Here is a 21,139-nt window from a genome sequence, read left to right as displayed (position 1 = left end):
CCATACCTTCCCATGAAAACCACAAGAAAGGTTCCTGCTCTCAGTTCCCTGCTGACTGACCCTGGTGCTTCCCCCTATGTGGCTCTGCAGCATGGAATGCCCCCCTGCAGTTACAATCTGTAAGAATAAAGGATTTTTTTTTTTTAATTTCTTTTCAGTGTTCCAGAATTCATTGTTTATGCACCACACCCAGTGCCCTCTATAATACCCACCACCAGGCTCACCCAACCTCCCACCACCACCCCAACCTGCCCTGGTCTTTCCAAAACCCTCAGATTGTTTCTCAGAATTCACAGTCTCTCATGGTTCATCTCCCCCTCCAATTTCCCCCAACTCCCTTCTCCTCTCCATCTCCCCATGTCCTCCATGTTATTCCTTATGCTCCGCAAGTAAGCAAAACCATATGATAATTGACTCTCTCTGCTTGATTTATTTCACTCAGCATAATCTCTTCCAGTCCTGTCCATTTTGATACAAATGTTAGGTATTCATCCTTTCTGATGGAGGCATAATACTCCATAGTATATACAGACCACATCTTCTTTATCCATTCTTCCATTGAAGGGTATCTTGGTTCTTTCCACAGTTTGGTAACTGTGGCCATTGCTGCTATGAACATTGGGGGTACAGATGGCCCTTCTTTCCCTTCTTTTCACTACATCTGTATCTGTGGGGTAAATACCCATTAGTGCAATTGCAGGGTCACAGGGAAGCTCTATTTTTAACCTCTTAAGGAATCTCCACACTGTTTTCCAAAGTGGCTGCACCAACTTGCATCCCCACCAACAGTGTAAGAGGGTTCCCCTGAATAAGGGATTTTTTAATGATGGTTACCTCCTGATCTGTTGGCCTCACCATACTTTAATAATAATAAAACCTACATTTTCAAAATGACCTAAGAGGCAGAGATTAGAGTAATATAGCCACAAGCCAAGGAATGCCAGCAGCTATCAGAAGATGGAGGAGGCAAGGGACAGATGTTCCCCTAGAGGCTCTAGAAGAAGGGTGGCCCTGTTAGTGCCTTGATTCTGGCCATGAAACTGATGTCAGACTTCTGGCTTCCAGAACTATAAGAGAACAAATGTCTATTGTTTGAAGTACCAGCTTTCTGGTAATTTGTTACAGCAGTCACAGAAAAGTGATATAAAAAGCAACATGTCCCCATCCCAGGGGAAAGCAGAAACAAGAAGAAAGATGTTAAGCTAATGGTACACATAAAGTAAAATGGAAAGGAAGAAAACTTAATATTTTAGTTGTTACAGTAAATGTAAATGCTAATACTCAGTCTAGGATTTGAATGGGTAATCATAAGTGAGACTGGTTTATTATTTTCCTTTGTGATGCAAACAAACAAAATCAGCAATAAATTCTATGAAAAACATCTCCAGAGAGGAGGCGAGATGGCAAAAGAATAGGAGACCTCATTTCATACGGTCCCTTGAATTTAGCTAGGTGATTATCAAATCATTCTAAATGCCTGTGAATTCAACCTGAGATGTAAGAAAAGAATTGCTGAAATTCTACAAATAGAAAAGCAACCATATTTTGCAAGGTAGGAGGTATGGAGAAGTGAATCTAAGGGTATATATGGGAAGATAAATGGCAGGAGGGGAGAGCCTCCAAAAGCTGACTACTAGAAAGTGATTAAAGCCCAGAGCACAAAATCACAACCTTCAGGAGTCTGCTCTACTGAGAGATGCCCCTGACTGAAAGGTGCTCAGATGGCGAAGCAGGGCAGAATCCTAGGTGGAACAGTGTGGTCTCAGGATCCCTGGGGTCAAAGAAAGGGGATGTCTGAGCAGGTAGAGTTCCCAGGCACTGGAGCACGGAAACCAGTTATGGTCAGCAAGCCTGGAAGTGGGCTCTCAGCTCAGCTAGCCATAAACCTTGAACCTCTCTGTGGAAAGAGGGGGGCGGAGGGGGCTGCAAAGGGCAAAAACACAGGGACCCTCTGCCTTCTCCTGGGAGGATCGGTATAGGCATGCACCACAAGAGCCTGCAGAGTTTGGCACACACAAAAGTGAAGACTGCTTATCCCTGAGGATTTACTGAAGAAAAGAGACCATGATCTTTCAGCTCTGGGGCTGGAGATGAGGCTTGGTCATTTTTATTTTCATCCTCTGTGGAGGCACAGAAAGCCTCCAGGGAGCAAAGGACACACAGAGCAATGGGTAGCAGCTCACACTGAGCCCAGACACCTGGCAAGGGGTGGTGCAACTAACTCCACTCAGGCAAAAACACCTGAGAATCAGTGCAGCAGGCACTGCCCTCAGAACACCAGCTGGAACAACAGGTGAACACCAAGTTTATGGAGCACTAGGGGAAGACTGTATATAGAATTCAAGGGTTTTTTCTCATGATTCATTTATCTTTGTTTAAAATTTTTTCTTTTTTCCTTTTCAACTAGTTTCTTATTTTATCAATTCTCTGTTTTTAAGTCTTTTTCTAACTTTCATTTCTTATTAGATACATTCTCCATTTCTGGCTTCCTTCACTGTATTCATCTTTTGTATATATCTAAGTTTACTTTCTTTACAATATTGGATTCAGTGTCTTCTAAAAACAGACCAAAATACACTTAAGACCAAGTCATCACCCTGTTTTGTCCATCTGGGAGACTACAGTTTCTCTCCTCCACCCCCTTTTATTTCTTTCTCTTTTCTTTTTTACTTTCTGACCTCTTTAGATTTATCTATTGTGTATTTCACTTGGGCCATAGTTATTTTTTATTTTCTTCTCTCGTTCATCCATTCTTCTCTGGGCAAAATGACTAGAAAGAGGAATTCTCTTTCTAAAAGAAAGAACCATAGGTAATACTCTCTGCCAAAAGAAAGAACCATAGGTAATACTCTCTGCCAAAAGAAAGAACCATAGGTAATACTCTCTGCCACAGATGTAATCAATGTGGATGTAAGTAAAATGTCAGAGCTAGAATTCAGGATAATGACTAAAAAGTTACTAGCTGGGCTTGAGAAAAAGCAAAAAAGACACACTAAAGAATCTCAGTGCAGAAATAAAATCTAATCAGGCTGAAATTAAAAATGCTTTAACTGAGATGCAGTTTAAATTGGATGCTCTAACAGGTTGGGAAAATGAGGCAGAAGAGAAAGTAAGTAACAAAGAAGACAACTTGATGGAAAAGGAAGCTAAGGAAAAGACAAATAAACAACTAATGGACCTTGAGGGGAGGCTTTGAGATATCAGCAATACTATAAAGTGAAACAATATTAGAATTACTGAGGTCCCTGAGGAAGAAGAAAGAGAGAGAGCAACAGAAGGTAAATTTGTGCAAATCATAGCTGAGAATTTCCCTAATCTGGGGAGGGAAACACATTTAAATAAAAAAGGTAGCTACAAGCCCCTCCCCCAAAATCAATAAAAATAGATCAACACCATTGACAGATGAAAGGATAAAGAAGATGTGTGTATAGTCATCAGAAAGGATGAATACTATTTACATTGACGTGGATGGAACTGGAGGGTGGTATACTGAACAAAATAATCTGAGAAGGACAATTATCATATGGTTTCACTCATATGTGGAAGATAAGAAACAGCACAAAGGCTCATGGGGGAAGGGAGGGAAAACTGAATGGGAAGTCATCAGTCAGGGAGAAAAACTATGAGAGACTCTTAACTATAGGAAACAAACTGAGGGCTGCTGGAGGAGAGGTGGGTAGAGGAAACGGGGTAATTGGGTGATGGTCACTAAGGAAAGGCATGTGATGTGATGAGCACTGGGTGTTATAAGCAACTGATAAATTATTAAATATTACATCTGAAACTAATGTTGTACTAAATGTTGGGTATTTGTATTTAAATTTTAAAAATCCCATGACCAAATGTAGTTTATTTTAATAATCTAAAGATTATCATTTTTATTACCTATATTAATCACATGATCCTTTTTTTGTCCATAGATACAAAAAGTTCATTGATAAAATTCAACATTCACCTTTAAACATAACTGAATGGAATGGTGGATATTTTCTTAAAATGATAAGACATTTGTATCTCAATCCAAGCCAGCAACACTTTGTTTAATGAAACAACACGAGAAGCATTCTCATTAAAATGAGGACTATATGATAATGTTTACTATCATTGCCATTATTTAGCTTTGTACTAAAGGTGACACCCAAATTTAATGAGAAAAGCCAAAATAAAATTATAAAGATTGTTAAGGAAGATATAATATTTACAGATAATATGACTGGAAATATATCTGGAAACCCCAAGAAAAAGAAATGAAAAATCATTACAATCAATAAGAGAATAGAGAAAAACTTTAAATACCCCTAAAAAAGAATTTCTAAACAAAGGGAGAAAGATAGTTTATTGAATAAAGGATAGGTAGCCATCTGGAAAAACAGTATAATCCAGGGGCACCTGGGTGGCTCAGTGGGTTAAAGCCTCTGCCTTCAGCTCAGGTCATGATCCCAGAGTCCTGGGATCTAGCCCCGAATCGGGCTCTCTGCTCGGCAGTAAGCCTACTTCCCCCCTCCCTCTCTGCCTGCCTCTCTGCCTACCTGTGAACTCTGTCGAAATAATAAAATATTTTAAAAAAATAGAAAAACAGTATAATCCATAACCTCGTCCCTTTCACCATGATAAACTGCAAATGAATCAGAGATCAATGTGTGTGTATACATATATATGCATCAGGTAAGCATTAGAGGATAAAATAAGCAGAGTAAGGGTGATAAGGAGAGTCGATGGGGCTCAGTTACACAGGATGGACGAAGAAGGACTCTCTAAGGATGTGATATTGAAGCAGGGACCCAAAGGAATGGAGGGAGCAAGCCTTGCCACTATCTGGGAGAAAAGTATTATGGGTGGAAGGATAAAGTGCAAAGACCATGAGGCAGGATCAAGTCTGACATTTGGTGAAAATGCTAAGATGTGAACTGAAAAAGGAAGCCAGAGGCCAGACATTATAGGGCCTTGTGGGCCATTTTAAAAATACTACCTTTCACTCTGTGACAGGAAACCACTTGGGGAGTTCTAGGCAAGCGAATGAGGCACATTTCAGTGAAGGCACTGAGAATATAGCAGGAAGAAGCAAGGAAACCAGTAAAAGACTACTGCAAAAATACACATAAGATATGAACGTTTGGTCTTGGTTATAGTAGTGAGAATCATAAAAGTACCAGAAAAAAACAAAAACACACAAGAATTCATTCCAGCTAGAGAACACAGAAGGCTTAGCCAAAATCTATAAAAGAGAAAACCTGACATGATTAATCAAGATTCAAAAAGACTAACCTTCCTCCTTTCTTAATAATTTGTCTTAAAAGATACAAAGGCGATTTCCAACTTTGATTTCCTAACAACTAGCATAAACGCTGAAATGGCTATTTCTGTTTCGCATACCCAGGAACTAATCACCCTTTTCTCAACGATCAGCAGATTCAAATATCAAGATGATATAAACAGGTCTCTGAGGAGTGACAGACAAAGAAAGACACAAGGGGTGCTACTAGTACCATTTTGAACTCCTCAAGCAACTAAACCATAGTTTCTATAAAATCATGCTCTCTGGGTTTAAGTTAGGCTTGTAAACAATTATGTTAAACTGTAACAAATTCAGATGTTGAAAACAGCCTGCATATTCCTTTGGTAGCTGAATTGGCTTTGGGGATAACCTAAACCAAAGTTTTGATTGTTTTTTTCTTAAAATATTTTCTTAATCTCAGTACAATTTCAAACACTGTTGTTCACTCTGATGAAAGACATTTGATGACTAAAAACTATTTTAAAGATAGCCCCCCAAAAATTTAAAAAGGGCTCAAACATATTTTGTACACCCATGTTCATGGCAGCATTATTCACAATAGCCAAAAGTGGAACCATCAATGGATAAACTGATAAACAAAATGTAGTGTAACCATACAATGGAATATAATTCAGCCTTTAAAAAGGAAGGAAATTCTCACAAAGAGGACATTAAGCTTAAGTGAAATTAAGTAAATCACAAAGAGATGAATACTGTATGACTCTATTTACATGAGGTACCTACAGTAGTCAAGTTCATACAGACAGAAAGTAAAATGGTGGGTGACCCCAGCTAGCGGGGAGAGGTGCTTAATTGAGGGAAGAGTGCTTAACTGATAAAGATTATCAGTTGAGGAAGACGAAACAATTCTGAAAATAGATGGAGATGGATGGCTGCACAACAATGTGAATGTACTTAACACTATAAACTGTACACTTAAAAAACTGGCTATCATGGTAAATTTTGTTGTATGTATTTTATCACAATTAAAAAAACTATTTCAAAGAAAATGAATAAAAACTAAAACTAATATGTAAATGGCATTTTGAAAATGCTTTAAAAAATAAAATATGCTTCTCACCTGTCCACGATTAAACTTCAAATAAGGTGTCTACACAGGCAGTCTTCAACCTCCAAACATTATATCGGGAAGCCTCTGAACCACCTCCTGTACTTAGACTGCTGTGCAAAAACCAGCAAGAAGCTCAGGCAGCCGAAGTTTCCATGTCAGCAGTGCTACTGTCTTAGCTGGGCAACATTACCTGTTCAATATACTGTATACTGAGTACCAAGATTTAGGAGTGGGGAGTAGGGAAAAGAAGAGCAAAGAGCAGCATGATAGGGAGGATGTAGTCACATACAGAAATGGGTATGGGACATAATTACCTGCCTGAATTACTCATATCACCATACCTGTCTATACTAGACTCAATTCCTGAGTCTCTGAACTGTGAGCTATCAGAAAAAACAATTTTGTAACACATAAACAAGGTAAAGAATTAATTTTGTAAATCTTTAACTCTGTGTTCTTTACCTTTTGTTATTTACCTACTTTTTTCTCCATATAATTCTCACAATATGAGAAATTTTCTTTTGATCCAACAATTCTACTTCCTAGGTATCTATTCTTCCTTATAGGTATCTATTCTACCAAATAACCTCCCACATGTGCAAATTTGCTTTTGTGAAAGTTAGTTTGTATACAGAAGCATTGTTTGCCTTAGCAAAAGACTAGAAACAACCCAAATATCTGTGAAAATTGACAAAAGAAAATCTCATTTAGAATGGAGTCAGAAGAAGGAGAGCCTGGATGGCTCAGTTGGTTAAGTATCCAATTCTTGATTTCGGCTAGGGTTGTGATCTCGGGGTGGTGGGATCAGGCCCCAAGTAGGGCTCCAAGCTCAGCAGGGAGTCTGCTTTTCTCCTTCTTCCTCTCCCTTCCCCGCTCTCGCTGTTCTCTCTCTCTCCTCAATTCTCTCTCTAAAATAAATAGGTATTAAGGAGGGCATGAATGTAATGAGCACTGGGTGTTATATACAACTGATGAATCACTGAACTCTACCGCTGAAACTAATAATAAACTATATGTTAATTAACTGAATTTAAATAAAATATAAATTTAAAAATAAAATAAAATAATTGGATAAATAAATCTTTAAAAAAAAAAGTGGTGTCAGAAGGCCAGCAGGGGGGTGCTCATGGCCTACCACTTGTGGTCAATTGCAGACCCAACAGAAAGTGATGCACCTTGCACATGGATACTACTTTACTAAGCCAGCTGGAAGAAGAAAGTTTTCCTCCTTCCACAGCAAAAGTCCAGCCAATGAGAAATGGTCGTGACCCTGCCAATGCAAAGTCACTATACTTCCAACTCCCAGTTTACTCCAATGGGCTTTCTGTTTATAACAGCCCTCCCACCCATCTACCCTCCCAACCCCCCAACCATCACCACCACTTTTGTATGAAAGAGCATTCCTCTCCTTTGTTCTCTGGTCTTGTCTGTGGTTTTGCTGTACCTTGCTTGACCTGGATCGCGATGCTCTGCTATACTGAATAAACCCAGTTTTGCTGGTTGAATACCTGGCAGTTTTATTGTTTAAGGTTAACATATCCATCAACAGTCATCTTAAATGAATAAATTTTTTAAGAAACTCTTTATGTACTAATATAAGATCTCTAAGATCGATTTTTCATAACATAGCAGGCTAACAATCTTATGATAAAAATGAAAAAATAAGAATGTGTGTACGTATAGAGACATAGCACACCTACAAAAGAACATGAGAAAAAACTAGTGAAATTGCTTTCTCCAGGGAAGGGAAAACAGTGACTGAAAGAAGACTTTTTTTTTTTTTAACTTCATTTACTTTTGTACCTTTGAAACGATTAGCTATGTGAATGTGTTATCTTTTAAACAATATACCCAATTTTAAAAATGCCTTCCTTGTGTTAAATAGTCAGAGAACTCTTATTTTACCCTGATCCCCAAACCAGGCAAAGACCCTACCAAAAAGGAGAATTTCAGACCAATATCCCTGATGAATATCTAGGAAACAGGATCCAACAACACATTAGAAAGATTATCCACCATGACCAGGTGGGATTCATCCCTGGGCTACAAGGATGGTTCAACATTCACAAATCAATCAATGTGATAGAACAAATTAATAAGAGAAGAGAGAAGAACCACATGGTCCTCTCAATCTATGCAGAAAAAGCATTTGACAAAATCCAGCATCCGTTCCTGATTAAAACGCTTCAAAGTATAGGGACAGAGGGAACATTCCTGAACTTCATAAAATCTATCTATGAAAGACCCACAGCAAATATCATCCTCAATGGGAAAAAGCTCACAGCCTTCCCATTGAGATCAGGAACATGACAAGGATGCCCACTCTCACTACTCTTGTTCAACATAGTATTAGAAGTCCTAGCAACAGCAATCAGACAACAAAGAGAAATAAAAGGTATCCAAATTGGCAATGAAGAAGGTATCCAAATTGGCAATGAAGAAGTCGAACTCTCTCTCTTTGCAGATGACATGATTCTTTATATGGAAAACCCAAAAGACTCCACCTCCCAAACTACTAGAATTCATACAGCAATTCAGTAACGTGGCAGGATACAAAGTCAATGTGCAGAAATCAGTGGCTTTCTTATACACCAACAATGAAAATACAGTAAGGGAAATTAGAGAATCGATTCCATTTACTATAGCAACAAGAACCATCAGATACCTGGAAATAAACCTAACCAAAGACGTAAAGGATCTGTACTGGAAGAACTACAGAACACTCATGAAAGAAATTGAAGAAGACACAAAAAGATGGAAGACCATTCCATGCTCTTGGATCAAAAGAATAAACATTGTTAAAATGTCTATACTGCCTAGAGCAATCTATACTTTTAATGCCATTCTGATAAAAATTCCACCGGTATTTTTCAAAGAGCTGGAGCAAATAATCCTAAAATTTGTATGGAATCAGAAGAGACCCCGAATCGCTAAGGAAATGTTGAAAAACAAAAATAAAACTGGGGGCATCATGTTACCTGATTTATTTTTTAAAAAATAGTATATTCATTATCTATACATTTAATTATTTGATTCCTCAGCTTTCTCTATCACACTAACTGGCAGGTGAGATTTTACTCTCTAACATACACCATGGTTTGTTTTGTTGTCAAAAAATATTGAAGCACGTTTCTTCAAGACAGGCTATATAACACAAACCTAAAACTTGACCCAAAACGGGTTCATATCATCTTGTGTTACACCAGAAAAGCCCGGCTTATATCGCAAAAAGGACTCTGTTACAGTATCAGATGAGGGAATGAAAGCATCATTAAAGCAATTATGCAACTTAAAATATGCTATAAATTTGACAGCATTCAGAGACCACTATCAAATGCACAGTACATGTGCATATCAAATGACTCTTAAGTAGATTTCAAGAGGTAATGCAAAGGATTGCTAGGTTAGTACCCTGTGCCCCATATCCCTCAAAGGGCTAACCACAAACTACTTGAAAGCTCTTTTATACTGGGATGGAAGGCCAATGAATTGATTTTCTTATCAAGTTTCATACACACTTCCTACAAGGAATGTCTCAATAAATGGTAACAATAATAAATATTACATAAACATATAGTAATAATAAATATTACATTAACATATATGCATATATGAAATATTAAGTATTAAGCAACAACTAAAAATAAGGGCTATCCAGAAATATGCAAAAAAAACCCCTCATAATATGACATTCAACAAAGCAGAACAGAAAGGGAAAGCTCAAGGAATTTTAGTGACTAGAAGTCCCCATGTCTTACTGCTGGGCAGCAAAGCCCTTCTGAGTGAGTGCCAGGCCCCACTTTCTGATTCTTCTACTACTTTGCCACTCACTCTGTTTCAGCTACACTGGCTTCCCTGGTGTGTCTTGAAAATACCGTATCTAACAATTAATACCTACCCTAACACCTTTGCTCTAGTGGGTCCTGCTCCCTACAACAGTCTTCCAGACCTCTGCATGGCTAACTCTCTTACCACTCTTATAATTCTATGATATTGGTATTATTATCATCCTCACTAGACCAATAATTTGACAAAAGTCAACTAGACCATAGCTTCATGTTGACAGGGGACCTAATTATCTTGCACTCTGCTGTACTCCTAGTGTCTCACTGAGTGCCAGGGTAAGTGCATCGTCTAGAGACAGATATTTGTTGAATGAAATAAAGTTGTATTTTCTAATTTTTTATAATGAATACACATTTCTTATACAACAAAGTATGCATATTATGATCGCAACTATGTAAAAAATATATGTTATCAGGCAATATGCAAACTATGTCTTATGAAGGTGGTAGAATTAAAAGGGGTGTCAACTTCTTATACTTAAAAAATATTATTATATATGCTTCAATTACTAAAAATAAATCTTCCCATTCTGTTTCCCTACAGAACATTCTTTCATTTGAAAGCTTTTAACTGAGAAAACAGGTTATATGTATGTAGGATTCGTGACTAGAAAAGAAACATGGGTGTGTATATACTAAGTTGGTACACTGTTGAAAATAAATTGCATTTGTCATTTCATTGAAATTACCCTTGCTTTAATCTCCTTAATAATAAAAACATAATAGAATGAGAGAATAAATTAAATAGCAGGAAGGGAAGAAGTGATACTGCTCAAATCAAGAAAAAATCAACTGCCAATGAAAAAGAGCACCAAACTAAGAAATACAAGTAAATTCACAAATAACTTTAAGATCCAGAGAACATATTTAATGCATGTAGCATAAGGTATTTGATAATTCTTTGCTATATTTAACTGTATTATAATATATAATACATTTTACCCATATTGATAATTTAAACAGTACTCAAGTATATTTCTTTGCAAAATACTCTAATATTTTCTTGTATTTTGATATTTTAGGCAGATAAACATAGACTGGTGCAACTAAATGTACACTAGAATCCAACCTTGTTAAACAAGAAAAAGAAAAGAAATACCCACCATCATGAAAATTATTCATGGTTAAAAGAGAGAAAGTAATGTACATATGAAGTAAATGTACATATCTTCGGATAGTAAGACTTTTCTTCCAGTTTGCAGCCTTCCAAATTTCTATTATTTTTATAATACAAATAAAAAGTGCCTGCAAAATGTGCTCAAATACATTATTGCCATTCAAGTGTTAAATGGTAGCATATTACCTTAGACAGGCAGTTTTTAGGCCGCAGAACAGAATGAACTAAATAATACAAATACAAACTTAAGTCCTCCTATTTAAACTAAGTCTGACAAGAAAAGGAAAGTACTCTTTGAAAAATAAAATAAGACTCAAGTTCTTACACAGCTAAACCCAGATAAGTGAGTAATAGCTTTTAACCACTGAAAGGAAAAAGAAAAAGAAACCACAAAATAATTTTCTAAAATCAACACTACTAAGTTATTATATGATATATACTCATGCCCAAAAGAGGTATTATCAGAAGCCCTCAATCTAAAAAAAAAATGTGTTCATGATACATACATTGAGGTAAATCAATGTATAGATCTTAGTTTACACTCAAAGAAATGCATTTTAAAGTAAAATATACCTAATATTTTACATTTTAAAGAAATACATTTTAGCTTTCCAAAAAACAGTAAATACCTATGCAGATAAAATCATTTCTCATATCTGAAAAGATAAATCTAGGGGAAGAGCACAAGCAGGACAAGAGAAAAACCACCACTCTGTAAGAGCTTAACATGAAGTATCCAGTGGAGATGGAGTACCCTATTGCTCCTCAAATTACTGTGAGTAGAACTGGTCTGCGATTTCCAATCCAGCACAGAGAATGCAAGACTTTAACAAAATGCTGTCAACAAAGAGGCTATTAGACTGCAGGGCTCTCATGCCTTCAGCAGGGTACCCTACGTAAACAAATCAAATTCTAAAGCAGTCAGTGCATTTGAATCTAAGAAAACAAAATTCAAGAAAAACTAATCATCAATGCCAACCAGATTTCTTTGAATTATAGAACATGAACCTCAAGTAAAACTATCATAACAGCCAAATAACTATATTTCCCCCAACAAGGCAACCATTTGTGTTATAGCCAATTAAATAATTTCTTTGCTCTGCATCCCTATCTTTTCTATAGAAACCTCTGCCCTAGCACTACCTGCAGAACACCCCTACCTATTTTCAGATTTGGTGCTATCCCTCTGGAATCACTGTTTGCTCAAATAAACTCTTCAGAATTTGTTTTACAATACCATTTAAAAAACACTAGAAATTAAATAAAACATAAAAGTCCAAATTTTTTAAATTATTATTGACCTTGATAAAATTAGTAATTTGACAACTACTACACAAGTTTTAAACACTGTTTCTGTACTGACTTGTGTTAGAGACCAGTAAGCACTTTGAGTACTCCTGGGCAAGAGCCTGGCCCACTGACACCTTCCTCCAGCCTCCTGCTCCAAAGCACTAAATGGACATTGGAGGAAGCCCCACGGCTCAGCAAACCACTGCAAACACAATGCTTGAAACATGCCACCTCACGCATAGCTGGCCACCAAGACCTATTAATTGTGTGACATAAGCCATCTGCAAATCCATTCTTATTTTTTTTAAGATTTTGTTTACTTAGGGGCACCTGGTAGTTCAGTGGGTTAAGCCTCTGCCTTCAACTCAGGTCATGATCTCAGGGTCCTGGGATCGAGCCCCGCATCAGGTTGTCTGCTCAGCGGGGAGTCTGCCTCCTGTCCTCCCCTGCCCGCCTCTCTGCCTACCTGTGATTTCTGTCAAATAAATATATAAAATCTTAAAAAAAAAAAGATTTGTTTATTTATTTGACAGAGAGAGACACAAAGAGAGAGGGAACACAAGCAGGGCGAGTGGGAGAGGGAGAGGCAGGCTTCCTGCTGGGCAGGGAACCCGATGCAGACTTGATCCCAGGACCCTGAAATCATGACCTGAGCCAAAAGCAGATGCTCAACACACTGAGCCACCCAGGCACTCCTGCAAATTCATTCTATCAAGAATTCTCTTCCCACAACTTTTTCCTCTGAACTTAAAAAAAAAAAAAAAGCATGTGCAAATTATAAAAATGGTGAAATGAGTTTCTCATCTCAAATCTAGAAAAAACAGAACATAAAACAAACAGCTAGATAAGTATTTGCTGCATTTTAATCTATTATTCGTTTAACCCCTTCAATACAGTTCTTTGGTTAATATAAACCCATTAGGTACTGGGTTTATATTAAAAATAGAAAAATATGGGTGCCTGGGTGGCTCAGTGGGTTAAGCCTCTGCCTTTGGCTCAGGTCATGATCTCATGGTCCTGGGATCGAGCCCCGCATTGGGCTCTCTGCTCAACAGGAAGCCTGCTTCCTTCTCTCTCTCTCTGCCTGGCTCTTTGCCTAGTTGTGACCTGCCTGTCAGATAAATAAACTCTTAAAAAAAAAAAAAGAAAAAGAAAAAGATATCAAGCAAATAAATATACTTCAGTCAGAAATTATCAAAGATTCACCCATTTCTAATCTCCCAAAAGTTTTCCATCACTAAAAATGATATGGCTTTCTAGGAATCCACATTAGAAACTGCTTTATTTATTCAATTTGAACAAGAAAAGATAACCTTGGATTTGAGCATAATCTGAACAAGGTAAACACATGTGAATGAACTGAACATCTGCTGACTTTACTACTATTTCCCCATAAGTGAATGTTATGGTGCCACAAAGTCATTTCATCCAAGTAGGTCCACTATTTCATAAAATTATATTTAGTTTTCCTTTGGCTACAAGATTTCACCTCCATCAGGAATATTCAGACAGATTTGTTTCTAATGAATAGACATTTGCATCTGGTAAAATTTTTGTTTTCCTCATTGAGAAAAGTCCTGGGTGTTTCAGTCAGTTAAGTCTCCAACTCCTGATTTCCACTCAGGTCATGATCTCAGGGTTGTGAGACCGAGCCCTGTGTCGGGCCCATGTGGGGCTCCATACTAAGCAAGGGAGTCTGCTTGAGATTCTCTTTCTCCCTCCCCCATCCTCACACACTCTCTCTCTCGCTCTCTAATAAATAGATAAATCTGTAAAAAGAAAGAAAGAGGAGCACCTGGGTGGCTCAGTTAGTTAAGCATCTGTCTTTGGCTCAGGTCATGATCCCAGTGTCCTGGGATCAAGTCCTGAATCAGGCTCCTTGCTCAGGAGGGAGCCAGCATCTCCCTCTGCTTGACACTCACCCTGCTTGTGTGTGCACTCTCTCTCTCTCTGACAAATAAATAAAATCTTTAAAAAATAATAAAAAATTTAAAAAGAAAGAAAAATCCTATGAAACTTAATTTTAAGTCTACCCACTTTAAACAAGTAATCTTGGGTGTCTGTGTTTCAGTTTTCTAATTTTTCACATTTTTGCTCTATAGCATATATTAGTAAGTTAAGATATAAAACCCCAAGATTATTTAACTAGGTAGTTATATCCTCAACTATAAGTGTAAAATCTTAGCATTTGCAAATGGCTAAAAATATTAATAAAATGTGTCAGAGAAAATTTGACATTTGGGGGCAGGAAAAAAGCCTCTAGAAAACCTAATCACAGTGCAATGGTAGAATGTATCTTGTTACACCTAGAATCAGAAACATTTTTTTCTAATCTAAGTCCTACCTCCACCTAACTATGGAAGCCATGGACAAGTTACCTGACTTTTCTAGGCCTCAGTTTTTCAACCCTCATAAGGATGTTGTAAAAGAAAAACGAGAAAGTATATAAAATGAATTAAAAATGTGAAGCCATATGCTGAAGGTACCTAGTAAGAAGTAGAACTATGCTTTACACCCAGCTGTTAGGGATTCACCCACAAGCACCAAGTACCACAGACTGCTTACTACCACAATGAGCAATGACTTTCCAATTTTAGTTTCCACCTTCTGGAAGGCATAAACATTTCACTTTAGAAGAGCTGTAGAAGGAAGGGAGAATAGGGAAGAGGAAAAGTTACAAGTGAAAAAGAATTACTGAGGCAAAATGGTTGCTTATAAGTCACGGGGTTACTTAAGGTTCAAAGAGCAATACCAACCAAAGCAAATGAAAATATTTATGTTCAACATCCCCATACATATCTGGGCTAAATTAGGAACCATCAATAGTAAGTTAAAAAAACTTACTACAGCAATATAAAAACCAAAAAGAAAAAAATAAAGCCACATACTACAAAATGTTACAAATATGCATGAAAAAAAAGGAGCCACATATACACCTGAGTGCTCCTCCCACCCCCCCACAACCCTCCAACAAAACAGTAAGGTTGAAGAAGAAACAGGAATATGGCTTTGTCATATTCTCCCGTTAGATGGGGACACACTTGAACATCTCCTTCTAAGTAAGCAGGGAATACAGGATTAGATCTGTCAGAATGATGAGACAGGGAAGAACAGACAAGGAAGCTTGCAAATATGAATAACAATGTAGAGTATATGCACATAACTGAGATGAGATGAGGTGAGTAATGTGAGCAATGTTAATGGAAATTTAGACATATAACTTTAAGAGATGTTATTAATAACAATTACACAACTGTCAAAAATACTCCTTAACCATTTCTATTATAAAATACAATATATCTGATACATAGTTATACATTCAGAACACAAAATCATTGACTGTCATTTCTTTGTTTATCTAAAAACTTTAAAACTTACTAGATTCCACTGTCATCTGAAGCAAACTATCAATGACGTTAGAAAGTAGTCCTTTGCTGGATATTCGTAGATGATTTAGTATTACTGGAACAGCTTGATATTCCAAAAACAAGACTTTTCCTTCATCTGTCTTCAAGTCCAAACAGAGAGAATCAAATGCCTGAGCCAGGTAGTCAGCTAAAAAACAGTATATAAAATCAACTGTCATTATCATTGTCATTACTGTAGCTGGTAATCAGAAACAATAGAAAGAAAGAAAGAAAGAAAATACCATCACTTAAATTTAAAAGGGAAACAAAAATTAAATGACCAGAGATCACTGGCTAAATTTACAATCTGTTAGAACTCAAACGCTTGAGGGGTGCCTGGGTGGCTCAGTTGTTAAGCGTCTGCCTTTGGCTCAAGTCATGATCCCAGGACTCTGGGATCAAGCCCCACATGGGGTTCCCTGCTCAATGGGAAGCCTGCTTCTCCCTCTCCCACTCCCCCTGCTTGTGCTCCCTCTCTCACTGTCTCTGTCAAATAAATAAATAAAATCTAAAAAAAAAAAAAAAAAAAAGCACCCAAATGCTTGAAATGAGAAATTATATTATGATGGGGTATAAATTTCATTCATATTTTAACATCAAAATAACAAGAAATTGTTTTTATTACAAGAAAACAGTTGATTTTAATAGTAAAGACCACAGTGATGTTTATTTTTTCATATTTGATAACCACCAGATGCTTTCAAAAGTGTTTTTATTTCTACCCAGCATTTGAGATATTTTTTTGTTGCTGCTCACTTCAAAATGTAACTTTACACAAACTTTTAATGGAGGATTTAAAGATCAAACAGCCATTCAAAGACAACTCGAGAGGACTAGATGTGCTCTGGTGTGTTATATATCTGCCATTAGCACAGCATGGTTTGACAAGGCCAATGTTATGATGGCACCCACTAGATCAGAATCCCTGGAACTTTTTGAGTTATTATTTTAGGTTCTTTTGGATAATACCCTGAAGTGGAATTGCTGGATCATCTGATAGTTTTATTTTTAAATTTTGTTGAACTCCATACTGTTTTCCATAGTGGTTCCATTTTCATTTCCATAGTTTACCTTATTAGCCAAGACATGGAAACATGCATCTGTTAAGTATATACTGATGGATGAATGGATAAATAAAATGTGGTGTGTGTGTGTGTGTGTGTGTATTTTTTTAAAAGAAACCCTGGACATTTCTTTCTTTTTTTGCCATATGGTAGTTCTATTTTTAATTTTTGGAGGAACCTCCATCCTGTTTTGCATAGTGGCTATACCAATTTACATTCCCACCAATAGTGCAAGAAGGCTCCCTTTTCTCCGCATCTTTGCCTGGAACTTTCTTAAAGACGTTCCACAGATGATTGGGAAACCTGTAAAGCCAGGATTGAGTAGCACCAATTTAACAACAATCAATGCAAACAAGATACTAAGATACTTATATCGTTACACTTCAATACACCAAACAACCCAAATCAGTACTCTTAAAACAATTTTACATTGTGCTTTTAATTGTACACGAATATTCCAGTTTCCTAAACTCTTTCAATATACTATTGAAAGCAATTAAAAAAAAAACTGTGCTGTTCAAACACTAGTGAGTTAATTTTTCTACTGATGATTTCTGGTTAAATAAGGCTCGAGGATACTTTAAAATACATTGAAAATATGACAGAACTACCCCCTATTAAAATTTACTATCTTCTGGCTGATGTGTTGCATTTCATCTTTGCTGTTTTAGTTTACATAAACTAAAGAAGTGATTTAAAAGCTTAATTACTAAGAATGAGAAGCTGGGGGTACTTGGGTGGCTCAGTGGGTTAAGCCTCTGCCTTCAGCTCAGGTAATGATCTCAGGGTCCTGGGTTCCAGCCCCACATTAGGATCTCTGCTCAGCGGGAAGCCTGCTTCTCTGCCTACTTGTGATCTCTCTCTCTCTCTCCGTCAAATAAATAAATAAAATCTAAAAAAAAAAAAAAAAAAAGAAAAGCTGAGGATAATCTGTGTACAATACCTAGGAGAGAACTGAAATACATAAATATATATTAAAATACATATGAAAGAATTTTGAGAAATTAAAATATGTACCTCAATCAGTTCTTTCTATTCCTTCCAACAAATCTATTTGAAATCTAAATCTATTCCTTCACTACTCTTACTTTTGGTAGAATTTAGTTCAAAGAACACTGCCATTATTGTATTTAATTTTGGTAATTAAATAAAACAAAACAATGCAAATAAATGTGTATTTAGGTTAAGCAAAGTTGCTAGATTCTGTTCAAGTATGTCTTATTTAGAAACCTATATTTATTTAGCAAACAGTAGAAGAGTATAGATGAACCCTGAACTCAAGTCTTCACACAAACAAAAGTTTTTATCACAGTGCCACCTACTGTTTTTGGCACAGATTACTTCACTTCTCATTAATACTTCATCTGAGATTAAATAGGCTAAGTGGTACATGATACAGCAAATCTGTGAAATTAAAAAACTGTGCCTAATTAATTTGAAGGGGATAGTATTTGGTGATTTTATTGTTATGTTGCCTTGCCTTTTAGGGAGAAGTAAAAAAAATTCTATCATTATTTTAATTTCCCTAATAGTGAAGATTTTCTAAAATCAATAACAACTTAACTTCTAAGAGAATATTTTAAGAAATTTCAGTTATCAATTATACCAAAACTGGTTGTTGTTTTAAGCAACAAGTGTTTGATGGTGTATTATGAAGCAATACAAATCTAATGCAGTCTAACAGACCTCAATTCTGATCTCAAGTAAAACCAACTCAGAAGTTAGATAATACTAAATAATAATGTTTATAATAATGCTAGCAGGTAGCACTTACTATATGCCACACTCTTTGCTAAACCTTCACATCAATTCTCATTTAACCTTAAAAATTGGTTTTAACCTTCAAAATAAAATTAAAAATTGTGGTGAAATGCAAAAAAGAAGAGACCTGCCCAATGTCACATAGCTAGTGATGGGGATGAGACTCATCCTTAGTTATCTGACTGTAAACTGAACTTCTTAATCCTATATTGTTCCTGTTATCTGAGAATGGCAATAATCTCTACAATTCTTTAGGCCTGAAGTATAAATAAGTACATAATTTACAAAAACATGTATCTGTATATATCTGCATAAGTTGGGGGCCAAGAGTTGAGACGGGCAGGACACCAGAACTAGCTCTGATGCACACAACTAAAAAGGAGAGAGAGTACATTTAATTAGACAAGAAATTTCTCCCTAAAACAATACTATCAGGTAAGATTCTTACCTTTCAGTTCTCATTTCTTTACATAAATCAAACTAGTATGTACATATTAGTACCTACTACATAGATCTACACATCTACATACTTAAAATTGTTGATAACATATAACATTCCACTGTCCTCATGATTATACTGTTAAAGGGTTGGTTATTTAGGGTCAAGAAAAGATCTGAGTCCCTTACAAATGCTTGACCCTCAGTTTGCTCTTTTGTAAAAATGACAATACCATCTACCTTATAAGGTTACTGTGGGGAATAAATTTGAAAAAAACAAATCAGTGATTAGAAAAATGCTAGGGGCACCTGGGTGGCTCAGTTGGTTAAGCGACTGCCTTCAGCTCAGGTCATGATCCCGGAGTCCCAGGGATCGAGTCCCACATCGGGCTCCAGCTCCACGGGGAGTCTGCTTCACCCTCTGACCTTCTCCCCTCTCATGCTCTCTCTCTCTGTCTCTCTCTCAAAGAAAAATGCTAACAACACTGCAAGAACTTATTTCCTTCACTATTCCAATTGCCGGTCTGTCAATTATTTACCCTTTATCCCTTTATCATTATTAGACAGCACAATAAATCTTATTAAAGATTATGACACATTTTGGTGGCTCCTGTAAGCAGAATACAGGTCAAAAATGTTAAGCTACAATACAATCAAAATTGTACCTGTTTCGACTCTTAACTACAGAGAACAAAGTGATGGTTACCAGAGGGGAGGTGGCTGGGGATAGAGTGAAATAAGTGATGGGGATTAAGGAGGGCACTTGTTGTGATGCGGACTGGGTGATGTATGCAAGTGCTGAATCACTCTATTATACATCTGAAAGTAATATAACACTGTACGTTAACTAACAGAATTAAAGTTAAAGCTTAAAATAACCCACATTTCTCAAGACAGTTTTGGTAAATTTGGTAAATATATTAATCTTATAAGTGAACTATTTTAATTTGAAATACTGCATATTGAAATATTATAATTTGAAAATATATACATTTTATCAATAAAGACTTTTAGCATTATATTCAGTCATTTTATTTTTGTGAGTATAATGAAAAAAAATTGTATCTTACAGTTAAATTTTACTTCAAAGAATCAGTGTAGCACAGTGACTAAGGGCAGACTTAACCTCTCCATGCCTCAATTTCCTCATTTATAAAATTAAGATGTCAATATTACTGACATCTCATAACCTTGCTATGATTAAATGAGTTAGTACATATAAAGAGCTTAACCCATAACATAGGAAGTGCTATGTAAGTATTTATTACTATTTCTTTCTTTATCTCAGGAGTACACGCTCTAAGGAAGTCACAAAATAAGGTCAGGAAGGTGGGATCTAGAAATGGATAGAGATGAGCTGAACCAGACTCTATCAAATACTGGTTGTGTGGCCTTGACATAAATATCTAACCTCTATAAACTAATAACCACTAATATGGGAATAATAATATTCAGAAGACAATCTATAAAGGGCTTAGCATTATAGTGTCAAATTCACACCAAGTATTATCTTTTTGAACAACATATTTACACTATCTATTCAAAGGAAACCAAGTATTATCTTACATATATTTGGGTTATTAAGTTTTTAATATTATGTGTATTACCAAACACATTTAACTATTTTCTCTTTACTTTTTATACTAAATTTAATCAATCTTATAATGGATAACTTTCTTTTATAAATAGGAAGTCTTGTTACCGGAGTTAAGTCTATTACTCTGGTTTAAGATTTTTGTGTAAATTTTTAGTTCTCCCAAATTTGCTGCAGCACATAAGACAGTGTATCTTTTATTTTTCTCTATACTTATAATTATTTTTCCTAACTGTAGTTAATAGATGTCTTTTTCCTTTTCTGGTTCTTTTACTT

At 36.3% G+C, this 21,139-nt stretch overlaps 1 protein-coding gene across 6 annotated transcripts in view; it reads right to left on the bottom strand.

The window, feature by feature from the left end:
- Positions 1–21,139, bottom strand: part of CCDC138 (coiled-coil domain containing 138) — a 129,753-nt gene that overhangs the window by 21,260 nt on the left and 87,354 nt on the right. For all 6 annotated transcript variants that reach the window (XM_044263799.1, XM_044263802.1, XM_044263801.1 and 3 more), the window contains one exon: positions 15,978–16,154. In XM_044263799.1, coding sequence (XP_044119734.1) covers positions 15,978–16,154 — 177 coding nt within the window. The remainder of the gene's footprint in view (positions 1–15,977; positions 16,155–21,139) is intronic.

Source organism: Neovison vison, chromosome 8, assembly GCF_020171115.1.
Source record: "Neovison vison isolate M4711 chromosome 8, ASM_NN_V1, whole genome shotgun sequence".
In the NCBI taxonomy this organism is placed as follows: domain Eukaryota; kingdom Metazoa; phylum Chordata; class Mammalia; order Carnivora; family Mustelidae; genus Neogale; species Neogale vison.
This window is presented reverse-complemented; position numbering and strand designations above follow the sequence as displayed.